Consider the following 14,614-nt stretch of genomic DNA (forward strand, 5'->3'; position numbering starts at 1 on the left):
AAAAAAATTCTTCATTCCAAGAAATGTCCTCACTTTCCAAAATGACCTAATTTTCCAAAAAGAAAAAAATACTTCATTATGATTCAAAAAGCAACACAAAGCCACCAACAAGTCTCATAAACTTAATTTGAGATTCAAATAAACTTTTGAATACATTATTGAACAGATTGTGAATTGTGGATTTTGTCCCCATCAATAACATCGTGCGGGAGGCGGAACCTTTAGTTTCAATTGGTCAAAAGTTGGTCCATTTCTGTGAGAATGGTGGACAAAAGAAGAACTGAGGGTGGGTAAAAAAAAAAAAAGATCATAATCATCCAGATTGTTTTATTTGGAAATAATATAATTTCCTAGTCATTGATATACAACAGATTTGTGATGATATGCTAGATATACAGTATATAGCTACATACATACTGTGGCCATACTTTTACCGGAACATTGCAGCTATATGTGATAGTTGAACAAAAACAAAACATCTCACCATAATGTACCACATGTTTCTAATTTGCTAGCCTTCCAAAAACCTCACGTTGGTCTGAGGGAAATATTAACGAGTCAAAAATGACCTCACTTTCCAAAAAATGACCTCCTAAAAAGACTTCCCTTTGATTAAAAAAACATCACATGCATACAAAATATGAACACATAACAACAAAGCCACCACTAACAAGTCTCTTGTCTATTTGTCTGTATGTGTGTCTGTTGACACAGCGATGACGTCAGTAAGTCCAACCATCTGTTCTTCTGTCAGTCGTTCACTCTGTGAACTCGTCTGCAGAACGTCCAGTGATGTTCTACTGTGTTCTCATTGGCCCGTTCGCTCATGTGGTGAACACGCGTGTTCCGTATTGTGAAACCCTGGAAAACAATGAGACAGGCAGACTGAGTTATAATGTTACTATTATTTAAAATATAAGCTATATGGTGTTGATGTCAGAAGTTAGAGTACTCCGACTGATCTTAAGAGTGTCTTTTAGTAGGAACATTTCTACACATGATGTTAAAGACGAGATAAAAAGCCACGTACAGCTTTGGAGATGAAGTCCAGCAGATGGACACGCAGGCTGACTTCCTGTTGGTGGTCACATGGTCCAAAGGTGAAGGACACCTGGTAGTCTCTGGTGTCCATCATGTGTTTGTTCCACTTTGTGAAACTGCTTGAGATCGACTCCAACATTGCATGGACCTAGAGAAGAAGAAGAGAGTCATGTGACTACTGGTTGTGTCTAAATGGTTACCTACAATTTAAAGAAAAACGACAACCTATCCTAACCTAAACCGTTCCAGGTCAATGCCGAAACTTAACCATTCCAGGTCAATGCCTAAACTTAACCATTCCAGGTCAATGCCTAAACTTAACCATTCCAGGTCAATGCCTAAACTTAACCATTCCAGGTCAATGTCTAACCTTTACCATTCCAGGTCAATGCTTAACCTAAACCATATAGAATCAGAATCAGAACCAGCTTCATTGGCCATGTATGCGTACGCATACATGGAATTTGACTCCGGTTTCCACTTCGCTCTCAACGTACAAGTTTACAATAAACAAGAAAAAAAAATATAAAAACTAAAACAAGGGCAACAAAAATAAGTAGAACAGATGTAGGTATACAAATTTAACAACTATGGACAGTATAAGTAAGGGGGGTCAGTGTTGGGGGGTTCTTCCTGAAGTCCACTGTCATCTCCACAGTTTTGAGCTCGTTCAGCTGCAGGTTGTTCTGACCACACCAGAGGACCAGCTGTTCAACCTCCCGCATGTATGCAGACTCATCCCCGTTCCTGATGAGGCCGATGACCGTTGTGTCGTCTGTGAACTTCAGGAGTTTAACAGACGGGTCCCTTGAGGTGCAGTCGTTGGTGTAGAGGGAGAAGAGCAGTGGGGAGAGCACACATCCCTGGGGGGCTTTTTCCCAGCCTCACCTGCTGCGTCCTGTCAGTCAGGAAGTTTGTGATCCACTGACAGGTGGAGGCTGGCACAGTGAGCTGGGAGAGTTTAGGTTGAAGTACCTCCGATGATGGTGTTGAATGCTGAGCTGAAGTCCACAAATAGAACACCAGTCTCTCAAAGGATTTCATGACCACAGACGTCAGGGCGATGGGCCTGTAGTCATTTAATTCCGTGATGGAGGATTTCTTGGGGACCGGGATGATCGTGGAGTGTTTGAAGCATGAGGGGACTTCACACAGCTCCAGTGATCAGTTGAAGATCTGCACTGGGCCCGGTGGCTTCCAGATCTTCTGTCTGTGGAAGAGCCGACTCACATCCTCTTCGCAGATCCTCAGTGCCGGTGGGGGGGTCGGTTGGGAGAGGTGAGAAGGAGGCAGGGGGTGTAGTTGGTTGTTTGATGACTGGGAAGTTGGGGGGTGTGAAAGTGGGCTTACCAAACCTGCAGTAGAAGACATTCAGGTTGTCAGCCAGTTGGTGATTCTCCTCAGTGGGGGGGTGGGGTGGTCTCCTGTAGTTAGTGAATACTTGCAGGCCTCTCCACACTGACGAGGGGTCGTTGGCTGAAAACATTTTTTCCAGCTTTTCAGTGTAGCTCCTCTTAGCTACCTTGATCTCCCTCGTCAGTGTGTTCCTGGCCTGGTTGTACAGGATCCTGTCCCCACTTCTGTAGGCCTCCTTAGCCCGACGAAGCTGCCTGAGTCTTGCAGTGAACCAGGGTTTATTGTTGTTATACGTGCAGAAGGTTTTAGTCGGCACACATATGTCTTCACAAAAACTGATGTATGATGTCACAGTGACAGTGAGCTCATCCAGGTCTGTAGCAGCAGCCTCAAAAACATTCCAAACAGTGCAGACAAAGCAGGACTGTAACTCCAGCTTTGCCTCGTTGGTCCATCTCCTCACACATAGGAGTCAATGCCTAACCTTAATGATTTTGGTCAATGCCTAACCTTAAACATATAGAGGTTAATGCCTAACCTAAACCATTCAAGCTCAATGCTTAATTCAACCATTCAAGGTCAATAGAAAAATGTGTTGTCAATCAATGTCAATCAAATCAAACATTTATGGACAAAACAAACAGACAGGAATGTCTGCTAAACCAGGAAATAAAATACCTTAGAAATCAAGGTGCTTCATCACATTAACACACAAATCCAATACTTTCATAAATCTATTTCTCATTGATTTGTGACCTTGTCTACAATTATCTCATACAACCAGATATACTGTATTAAAGGGACATATATTACAGTATGAATGTTATTGAAACATTTGGGACACATTTTTATCATCTCATGCTATATTTTGTCATGTCACCCAATCCCAAAGTAAAAAACACACACAGGAATAATAATAAATTTCAGCGATAAAACAATTAAATGTGCTGACCTCCCACCATAAAAAGTAGCAAAAAAAAAAAAATATCCAAACAAATAAATAAGGACAGAAATTATGTACAAACATTTACTTTTACTGCAAGTTTCAACCTGCAGATGTTGAAGTTTGTCAGAGTAAGCCAGCACTATCAAATATATTCAATGTTTTAAGCACACATCTATGAAATCAGTATATCAGAACTAGTCTTAATGTAGTACGATCTAACAATTTAACATATAACCTGTTTGATTCAGTGTATAACTTGAAAACACTTAAAAGTTTTTTAAAAAGGCACTCTGGAATCGCCTGAAAATAATAGCGTCAGGAAAAAACATGCCTGAACTTGTCTGAGAAGTCTGGGACTTTTCATGACACTGTTAGTAAAGTGAAACTTGGATGGGACCATAAAATATAACACCATTTTTTCAGGACAACAAAGGAGGAGTTTAAAAATAAAGGTGGCGCATTGGCCCCAGAAGGAGGAACTACAGTATATATGAGAAATCACAGGGAAATCAGTTGGACTCTGGGGTCTGTTCGGGTTTACTTCTTGCTCAAAGAATAAACTCTATCGCATCAAACTGTGACCGCTTCCAGTGATTCCTTTCGAACACTTTCGGGACACCAATAGCAGCAAAATAACAGAATAGACTAAGTGTTGGAGCAGTAGTTTAGACTTCATCGACTGGCCCAGACTGAGCTCCTGTTTTCCAACACAAATGTTACTGACTTACCATTTTTCAAAAACAAAGTAAACGGTAAAAAATCAATATCTAAATGCTCTCCATCAATCAAATTAACTGATGTGCAGCACAATATAGATTGACCGTTGAATCATGTACATACACTGATCTCATAGAACAATCAATTTTAAAAGTATATTCTTGTCAGAATGAAAGTATATAAATGTCTAGATGTGAATGTGCCCATTAAGACAAGAACCAAATCTATGAACCTGGACTGAAATACCTCAATAGAAATAAGATTATAATGCATATAATTAGGTTTTGGTATCACAGAATATTCTGCCATGATATCTCCACAGACAGTATGTATCTCCACTGACCTTGGTGGTGATGGTGAGCTGGGTGATGATGACTGCGACGGGGTTGGAGTACTTGGACAGCTTCCTGGTGCTGGACAGCTCCACCACCTCCTCGTAGGTATCAGTGGGGTAGGGCAGCAGGGGTTTGGGGTCTCCTAGACAGTGAATCAGGGGCTCAATCTGATAGAAGTCCGCCTCCTTCCTGAGGAGCTCGGCCTCCTTGAAGTCGCATGGCAGCGTCAGCTCAGACGTCCGCAGGAAGTTGAGGATGTAGCTGAAACAGCAGAAACAGAGACGGGATCAGTCCAGACTGCTGAGTTGATGATTCGGGAAGAGTCTGAACTGTCAGTCAAAGTCAGGATGGGAGGGGAGAGAGCTCCTGTACAACTCCAGAGTGAGAAAGTTTGTTTCACTATTTCTGACATCTCTCAATAGTTTATTACTTCCCTACCAGGCGGCAACTTCCGTTTTCTGAAAAGTGAAGCCAATGCTGAAGTGTCTTAAACTTGCATTCTCTCTACCGGCCAGCAGGGGGAGACTCCTCTGGTTGCAAAAAGAAGACAGATTGTATTGATTTATTCCCTCAGTAAACATTGTAAACATGAGTGTATGGTCTCAATCTCTAGTTTCAAGTCTTCTTCAATACAGCATGATGTTCATTTAGTGAATTATGGTCCATTTAGAGTCAAATAGACCATTAAGCAGAGTATGCTTTAGGGCATCTTGGCAGTCCACAAACCAATGGGTGACGTCATGGTGACTATGTCCACTTCTTATATACAGTCCGTGTTTCGTGCCCCGTCTGTGGTTTTCAACCCTCTTGGTTCCAACCGAGAATGTAAATCTTTGAAAACAGCTCACAAATACATAGTTTATAAAGACTCAGTCATTTCCGAAATCAGCTGGTCACTATAGTTATGAATAAAGGTCACCTTTTGTAACTTAAGGCCTGCTTCTGATTGTTTACAAATGTCCTAAGGACCACCTTCCCAAATAATGATAATAATAGCAAAGAGTAAGAAGCCACTGACGCTCGTTAGGAGATGGAGATTCTACTGTGACACTCTTTCTCTATCTCTTTCCCATTGGTCCACAGTGAGCCAGTCTGTTCCTCTTGGTGACACAATTTCTGTATCGTATATGCACGCTTCACTATGGGCTCATAAAGATTATATGATTTGTATTTGGTGCTGCAACATTCATAAAATTAAACTGCAGTCATGATGGACTGTTGATGTATTATTTTGTGCAAATTAAGCTGGGCTGATGTTTGGTCAAGTTGGACGGGGCAACAGTTGGGTTGTGATGGTGCTTTGAGGAGGACCTTTTAAAAAGTAAAAGCAAAAAAAATCACTTTTCTTTTTTCGGTTAAAAAAAAACCAAATCCATTTTGTGTCCCTGTATCCTGGAGAAAGTTAGCTAGCTTGATCCGCTAGCTGCACACACACACTCACCGAAACAGCGGGCCGTCGCGGTCGATGAAGTAGTTTCCTCGAGCGTCCCTGACGGTCGCGAGGTCTCCTCCGAACATGGCTCCCAGCATGGACTCAGGGTAGCGCTGCAGCGTGGACAGAGACGTGCTGTACAGGCAGCCGCCCACGTTCAGAGTCACTAGCTCCCCCATCTGGAGAGAGCAGGAACAGCAGTCAAGTAAAAAACAATACAGAGAACACCGAGAACAAATGTGTGCTCTTGAACTTAGGCTAGTTGACCAAGAAGAGCATGAAGAAGTCTTGTTATCCCACATGGACATTTAAAATACACCCGAATCTGATATCACACACAACGCAGCCTGTTTGTTTTACTTACAGACATTTACATCTCCGCAAGTTTTTTTTAAAAGTGGACCACATTCAAATCTAAACTGTTAATTTCTTGACTAAAACCACTCTCAAAACTAGGACTCTAACTGATGTAATTGGTTAAGGATACATGGAATTATTGGGACCTTATCGTGAGGACTCGCCCGTGATGTGACCCATCCACATTAAAGGCAGTTTATATTTTAATGACATAATACAATTCGAAGTTGTAGCTATCAGTTTATTTAGGTCACAACGGACCAGAGCGGTGAATATCTGGATCTGTCGGGGAGCTAAAGTCAATGAAAACGCACTGCCGGTTGAGGGGAAACCTGGTGGAGGGGTCACCTCACCTGAAGCCTACCTGTGTGAGCTATGTGCTGCAACATGGACCACAGTTGTTGTTATTGCACCTAGAGTGTTGGATGCTTGCATGAGTAAAGATAACACAGTGACTGATCTATAGAGGGAAAATAGTACTGATGTGTAGAAACAGGCTGTTACGTGAACACGTGGCACGACTACGCTGCGACCGCGTTATTTTTTCTCGTGGGATTTTGTGACAAAACCTAGTTTTGAGACCTCATCAGGGATTCCAGATGAAGGATCTTGTAAGTGTGTGACCCCCCCCCTGTTGATGGTGAGTCATGTAACACAGCGTGAAAATCACAAGCTGACAGCATGTTGATTAGTGTGAACAGTATCTGACAACCTTGAAAGTTGTGTAGTGTGTGTTTAGAGAGCACCGGTATCATAACTTAACTCAGTATCAGACACTCACACATACAGCTGCACAAAAGCATGTTTCATCACTGAAATGTCAGACGTTGGCTGTGTAGAAAATTGCATACAGACATACTATTCATACTAAATGGAGGGAAACAAATTGAGTATGTTGTGCATGCCAGGATGCACCAGAATCAGCTTTAATGGTCAAGTGAGTGTGTGCTGATACAAAGAGTTTAACTCAGACATAACAGCTAAAAACAAGGACAACAAAGCTGAGCACGGTAAACATGACCAATCACTATGTACATGGGATGTGTACATTTCTATTGGTAGTGATGATATTAACATTCTAAAGAACAGTGAGCATTTTAACGATGGAAATATATAATTTACCGTTAAAAGTATATTGACACTATATGAGTGATATTTGAAAGTGCAAGATACGAGACTATGAGCATTTCAATTGGTTCTCAACGGCTCTCAACATGGCGACGGCGAACCAGAGGCTCGTAGCTAACAGTGCTAACAGTGCTAACAGCGCAAACTACAGTGAAAGTGCTGACAGAGCTATATCTTTACAGATGTCTTAACACTATATTAATGTTCAAATACAGCTCCAATTTACATTGAACAGTAGCTTCAACCTGTAATGTTGCGGTCGATACGGTCATGTGATGCAGCGAAAACCTAATCGTTAATTTAGTACGCAGGACATACTGATAGAGTATGTAATTTGTAGTATGTAGAACAGTAATATGAGATTTTGAACACAGCCGTTGTTCAACTAGCCAAAGGCTGAACTGCCAGAAAGTGGGAACAGTATGGAGGTATATTTGTGTCTTTATTACGCAAACAAACAAAAAATGTTTTGAGAGCAAATTTCTCGCACTGCAATCAAAAATCAAGTTTGTAAGTAAAAATATATAAACGGAGAATAAATTATTTGTCAGTTTTGCTTATGAAACGAGAACATTTGGCTGCAAATCAAAACCCTACGAGTTGAGTTTGGATGTAGTGGGCGGGGCATACGCTGCTGAACGAGCCGGGAGTTTCTATTGGTGGGTTCGATTTGGCTCTTGGTATCTGCTTCCACTGTAAACACTGACGGGAGGTTACTGTGATGAGCCACATGGAGGTCAGTTGACATTATATTGCTGATTTGTTTAAAATGATCTCAAATGTAGCAGCACTTCACTCTTTGTTTGCATAATAAAAGACACAAATATACCTTCATAGAACAGTTCAGACCGGAAAACATGACTCGCACGTACCATGTGACCTAGGTCTCCATTCTCCATCTGCAGCGTTGCTTCTCTTCGGGGTCAGACCGTCGACGACATCGTCTCCACCAACACCTGCAACGAGAGGTCGATGAGACGGTTGCCATGGGGATAAGCGACCCAGCTGATGTGGCTGCGTTGCCGTGGTCCAGACTTCATCATCCGGCTGATCAGTCTTGTGTAACTGATGTGTGTTCACCGTGTGCCAAGCCAGTGAGGAACAGGAGGAAGAGCTGTGGACCTCCGTCCTTAAATCTCAGAAACAAAACTCAGATTTTTTGTAAAACAGACAAATTGATTAATGACGCACAACGTTTTTAACGAGCTGCGATTAAATATCGTTCATCGCAAATGAGACTCAGCTGTGTTTCAGGCTGAGGATCTCTCAATTTACATTTTCAGCATCCTGCAAACTCATGCAGCAGCACCAGAGACTTTTTTTACTGCATGCAATCTTCTTCTTTGTCAAAAAAATGGCACCTGCATTGCCCACAATGCAACTCAACTGGTGACACTTTATTCAGAGGTTTGTGTGTGTTATACTGGTAGCACCATGTAGCCTCGTGCCGTTAACCAAGTAGCCTACAGAGGTCTCGCTTTCGCCCTGTAGCTTTTTCCAGCTATAAAGCGAAAAGAGGCTACAATCGTTGTAGTCTTTCAGTTATAAAATAAAGCTTTATTGTTTTGGTTTTCCAGTCTCACTGCTCTCATCAACATTGTTTCCAGCAGCTGTTTTCATGAAACAAGCTCTGATAAACCCACTGCAGCACCAAACAACACCCAGACAAAGTTAAAGCTTTTAGCTGGTGAAGAAAGTGGAACATTGAGACCAAACCAGAGCTAAAAGAATTGTGAATATTTGTGCAATATTGTGCATTGATGCAGAATAACAAAAGGGTTTAAAAATGAGTCTAGTACCCTAGTAATATGTGTTGATTATTAGATTCAAGCCCCTGCTGAGTTTATGTCGGTTTGTTATTATTTTTTACATCTGGTGTCTCACACAGTACATGTCACCAAGCCGTCACCTTGGCTAGCTAGCTGGCTCAGTAACTTGGTTGTACCCATGCACAAATGTAACGTTATCTTACCTGATGAGTTAATTATTCAGCCATAAAGCAAAAAAAAAGCGATCACAACCTGTTGTTTGTGTGAGTACATCCCGGTACGAAACAATCACAGCTTCACTGAGAGACATAATTTATTCAACTAATGGATGTTTACTCTTTCTAATTACATATGTTCACAGTCTTGAACTTCAAAAGGTTTATTACAAAATGCCACATATTTGACATGCAAAATTGTCATTTAATCAAATCAAATGTCATCAAATGTGTAATTTATGGCAAATTTTTAGATGGGATAAAAAACGATTTGTCTCTCGTCGTTGACAACTGTACAAATAAGGTCTCATGGTGGTCAACAGGAGATTAATGTGGAAGTGCTTCACAAGAAGTATGACTGCAATCAGCCACATGGTGGCGCTGTAATGAATTCATGGAAATCCTTCACACTGTAACTCTGGTTGACTTTAAATTTGACACACATTTTAACATCTCATTGTGCTCTCATCAGGGTCATGAAACACATTACAGACATTTACTAACTTAACCAATTTAAAGCGAGGGTTTGGTGATCTTAAGGAACTAGCAAGAGTATGCTACAATTAAAACCCTCAATAATGAAAATATATGTTTTATTACTCATCAGTAATGGAGCAGAAACAGTTTATCAGCTAATTGATTACTGGTATCTGTACAGGAGGTACTTGTACTGTACTTGTATTTCCATTTTCTTCTTCTATATACTTTGCTCCACTACATTTCAGAGGCAAACATTTCATTTTTCCCAACACTACATGTATTTAAAAAATAAAGTAAATAAGTAGTTTAAATGAATACACAAGCGCATACACATGTGTACAGTGATCATATTCAGCTGATTTTGACGATGATTTAAGCTAAATGTGGTCATTTTAGAGGCTGTAGTTTGGTGTTAGTTGAACTGGACACTGCGTCAAACACGCTGTGACACGTTTGTATTTTGCAACATAATGTAAATACATGAAGGAGCAAGAATACGTCACACCGTCACTTTGATCCGTTTAAAATTAATGTAATAATAAGATCTGTTCGGTCTTACCGATAACTGCTCCATCACTGCTTTAACACGACACACAGGTGGAAGGTAGAACATCTAGCTAACGAGCTAAAATAGCCTTTTTACATCCATCAGTTACAGTTCTGTCAAGCACGCGTCGAATAGGAGAAGACTTCCGGTAAGACCTGTCAAAATAAGAGTCGTTATTATCAATATACAGATATGAATAGTAGAAACATGAGTATATATTATAGTCAGTGTCAATGCTGGAACGTAATAAAGTGAATTTATTCAAGTGCTGTACTTAAATACCATTTAAATGTACTTTACTTGAGTATTGCCATTTTTCCTTCTAGTCCACTAAATTCTGGATTCAAATATTGTACATTAATTCTTACTCCACTACGTTTAGATTATTAATACGAAATAAAAATCAAGTTATAAGTGATGATATCGTATAGTTAAGTTACCTAGCAGTATATAACACCATTAAAATGAGCTCCACCGTTACCAGCTGCAATATTAAAGGGTTGTACACAGTAAGGCATCAATAATTACTATAAAATAGATTCTGAAATGGGCAGAAAGATTACTCTACTTTTTGTTCCTTTAGTAAATGTTTATCCTAATAATATGATGCTCAGAAACACTAATGCTTCCGTCCACAGGGACTGCCCCAATCAACAATAAATAAAAGTTCCTAAGAGTAGTGTAATGGGAAAATATGTTATAGTATCATGTGAAGTTTTAAAGAATGTACAACTGAAAGTGAGGAACACAGTTCTGCAATGATGCTCTTTGTTGGTAAGACAAAGACACAGAGAGACCTTGACTCCAGAACTGAATGCCCTGACGGAAATATCTAATGAGCAGAAACAGACAGCCTGTGTCTGAAATACTTATACTCCCCTTTTGACACATTATCTGAAGTTGTAAAGGCGTGAACCTTTTGTATGCATAAATGATGTTGAATATTGCACTTTGACGAAGCTTTTTGACAGTACATTGAGATACGTGTCTGTCGAACTGCTGTCCTGCTTGCAAGCATTAAAAGACAAACAACGTTGATTCTCTCAAGACTCTGTTTATTGACATAGATTGAAAACTTTGACTCTTCTCCCGCTTAATCATAGAAATTTTCCACTACAGTAGCTTTAAGTACAAGTTTGAATGCATGACAAAATCATTTTATAAATTCATTTTACCGAGATCATGGTCTTCAATCTGTGCTGATTATTAATGTAAACAAAGTCTAAATGCTAATCCAGAGGCAGAAATGAAAAACAGAATTAGTTACTATTTAATTTAAATATTTATATTAAATATTTTAGCTGAAGAAAGTGTCCATCCATCCTTTAAATAAACAGTAGATACATGTAGTATCTGCCTTGGCCTAAACAGTATGCTTCAAAAAATAGGTAAACATGAAACAGGCCAATGCGACTATTGTGGGCAAGAGGACACAATAGAACACGTTATTGTGCAATGTCAGAAATATGAAACAATAGAACACGTTATTGTGCAATGTCAGAAATATGAAACAATAGAACACGTTATTGTGCAATGTCAGAAATATGAAACAATAGAACACGTTATTGTGCAATGTCAGAAACATGAAACAATAGAACACGTTATTGTGCAATGTCAGAAACATGAAACAATAGAACACATTATTGTGCAATGTCAGAAACATGAAACAATAGAACACATTATTGTGCAATGTCAGAAATATGAGCAGGAAAGAGGGGAGCTGATTGGAGACCTCGGCAAGATGGAGGTACGGTTTGATGTAGTGGATATTCCGCAAAAGAAAAAAAAAAAGGAGTATTATTTCAATTTAGACTAACTAATAGTATTAAGAAAATATGAGCCAGTTGTTTTTTTTTCTTATTTATTTCATTTAATTTCTTTCATTTTATTTTTTATACTATACAGTAAGTACTAGACATCCTGATCCACACTCCAGACCAGTTGGTGGCGGTAATGCACCAATTCATTGTTTGCCAACCGCAAATAAACCTTAAAGAAGAAGAAGACGTAGTACCGGCCCCCTAACACCGGGGGGCGCCAGCGGCCTCTCAGTTAACATAAAACACGGAAAATAAACATTGTTTATCTGCGGCTACATCCGGTTGGATCACGTCTCTTGCGATTTCCATTTGCTCCTGGAGTCGTTGCAACTTAAAAAAAAACCTGGAGGCTCTCCGTTGTCGTCATGGCGACTAAAAAGACCGAAACGAAGTTAGGTAAAGATGACGATGCGGCTGCCGCGTCCGAGCACGACTATGCCGAAACTACTGCGGCCAATAACTCCACGTCCACGGATGCTGCAGACGGCGGAGTCGTCGTGCAAGAAAGCTCAACGACGGTGGGTGCGGAGGTGGACTGTCCACCTGTAAACCACGTGTGTTCGTTTACTCCGCTGCAGGCCGAAGAAGAAGAAGGCCCCCGAAAGACAGACGACGCCACGGAATTCGCTGCTGCTGCGACCGTCGTCTCTCAGGTTCATCGAGTCGGCCGCCGGCGTCCCAAGCGGCCGGAGGACAGGAGCTGCTCCGCCTGCAAGGTTGCGTTTGAGAAACAGGGCCGCAGCTTCAACCGGAGGGCGGTATTCACCTTCACCACGGCGGAGGCCGTGCACTGGGTGTTCCCGGACTCCACGACAACCGTGCACGACAAGTCCTTCCTGTGCGAGACGTGTGCGCAGGTCATCAGGACCAAATGCAAACGGAAACAGAATGGGAAGAGAGCTATGTGGCTGAAACCGTATCAGGTGTGTGTGTGTGTGCGCGTGCGTGTGTGTGACACTATCTCGATATGAAACTCAGATGAACATTGTTTAACAACACGTGATCCTGTTTTTAATGCATTTCCCCTGATAAATGTTCCCTGGTTCCAAATACAAAGGGAATATATAGCCAGAGGTTACATCTCTTTGCTCTATACAACACAGGAACAATCAATGTACATACAAATATACAAGTAAACCCCTAATTAACATCTTTTTTGGATAAGAAATGAAGTCGTAACCAAATGAAAATAATGAGCTGAAGTGGCCAACTAGCGCACTAGATAATCCTCCACATAGGGGGTTTAGGGTCCCGGCTGTAAAGTTTACTTACACACTGATATGATCGAGTCACTTTGGGATGCATTGAGAAGGTTTGACCTTTGTGTGACTGCAGCCAGAGGTGAGGGACAGGAAGAAGAAAGGCCGCCGGATGGGAAAGAAGAGCAAAGCCGCGCTGCTGGTGAGCAAGTCGTGCTACAAGTCCGCTTTCAAAATGCTCTGGTCCGCTAAAGGCGCCCGGAAGCCCATGCTGGAGTTCTGGAGCAAACAGTTGAAAGAAGAGGTGAGGACGAAGGCTCCTCCTGGTCGATCAGGACAAACGCATCCTGCTTTAATTCTTCATAATGCAATTTTTTTTTTTCCACTGTTGCGTGCTGTGTTTCTTGGTGGTGGTGCAGATGAAGGCGCTGACGCGACAGACGGACAATCCCTTCCACCAGAAGGTGTCGAGCAGGAAGCCGCTGTCGTCCTTCCCCTGGCGGCGCTGTCTGAGCTGGGCTCAGGACAAAGCTCCGCTCGTCACCACCTGCCTCACATCGCTGTTCCCCGACATCAACGCTCTGTCCAAGAGCAGCCAGTAAGTCTCAGGTTGAAGAGTTAGCTCGGGGGATTGGGGCGGAAGAGTTGAGGAGTCCTGCTGGTGGTGGTGGCTCATTTCAATCTCAGCAAGAAAACATCTACTAAGACCTCCTCTGTGCTCTGTTTGTTTCGTGTGGTAGTCAGATGTCAGAGGATCAGGCCCAGACGCTGCTGATGCGCCGGGCTGTGGTGGCGCTCTCCATCCCGCTCTTCACTAGGAACATCTGGAAGAACAACTTCCTGCAGGCCGCTCTGGGGGCGGAGCTCCGCCTGCAGGGCTGCTCGGGCTCCGCCCTGGACGCACTCAACACCATGGGACTGTGTCAGAACAAAGACACCGTCCGGTTACTGCTGCACAGGCTGCGGAACGGCACCAAGGCGGTGAGTATCTGACGTGTTTACACACACATGTTGGCTGCAGCCAGATGTTTTTATGTGTTTGCACAATTCAACTATGATGAGATAACGCTTGATTTATCCAGAAGGAAAATCTTGTGCCAGAGTTTGATTAAAGATTACAACAGAAGAATATATATATATATCGAAAATGCTCTGATCCCGACAGTCGGCACAGAACGGACGACAGAGGATGAAGATCAAACTACAGCTGCCGAAAGGAGAACAGATGACAGATGTGGAGGAAGGGGATATCGAGGAGGAAGAGGAGGAGGA

At 41.8% G+C, this 14,614-nt stretch overlaps 1 protein-coding gene across 3 annotated transcripts; it reads right to left on the reverse strand.

Annotated features, from left to right (window-relative positions):
- Positions 1–313: 313 nt before the first annotated feature.
- Positions 314–10,442, reverse strand: kctd6a (potassium channel tetramerization domain containing 6a). Of its 3 annotated transcripts, XM_031853638.1 has the most exons (6): positions 10,336–10,442; positions 8,185–8,268; positions 5,837–6,006; positions 4,404–4,656; positions 1,031–1,189; positions 314–861 (listed from the first exon to the last, which is right to left on the reverse strand). In XM_031853638.1, exons 2-6 carry the CDS (start codon positions 8,209–8,211, stop codon positions 751–753), a joined length of 720 nt encoding a protein of 239 aa, XP_031709498.1. In that variant the 5' UTR covers positions 8,212–8,268; positions 10,336–10,442; the 3' UTR covers positions 314–750. The 3 variants fall into 3 exon arrangements, with proteins under 3 accessions (XP_031709498.1, XP_031709508.1, XP_031709490.1); XM_031853648.1 differs by lacking the exon at positions 10,336–10,442 and having other exon boundaries at positions 8,185–10,321; XM_031853630.1 differs by lacking the exon at positions 10,336–10,442 and having other exon boundaries at positions 5,837–10,321.
- Positions 10,443–14,614: the final 4,172 nt, after the last annotated feature.

The sequence above is a fragment of the Anarrhichthys ocellatus genome, unplaced genomic scaffold, assembly GCF_004355925.1.
Source record: "Anarrhichthys ocellatus isolate YVR2014 unplaced genomic scaffold, GSC_Weel_1.0 scaffold1, whole genome shotgun sequence".
Lineage (NCBI taxonomy): Eukaryota > Metazoa > Chordata > Actinopteri > Perciformes > Anarhichadidae > Anarrhichthys > Anarrhichthys ocellatus.

Bases quoted from the DNA above. Each gene is read 5' to 3' on its own strand.
- kctd6a (XM_031853630.1), bottom strand. From the start codon at position 6,135: ATGTCCATGTGGGATAACAAGACTTCTTCATGCTCTTCTTGGTCAACT. The intron at 4,657-5,836 runs GTGAGTGTGTGT...CTGCTGTTTCAG, and splicing joins CGCGACGGCCCGCTGTTTCG to CTACATCCTCAACTTCCTGC. The intron at 1,190-4,403 runs GTCAGTGGAGAT...CTTCTTCTCTAG, and splicing joins AGCTCACCATCACCACCAAG to GTCCATGCAATGTTGGAGTC.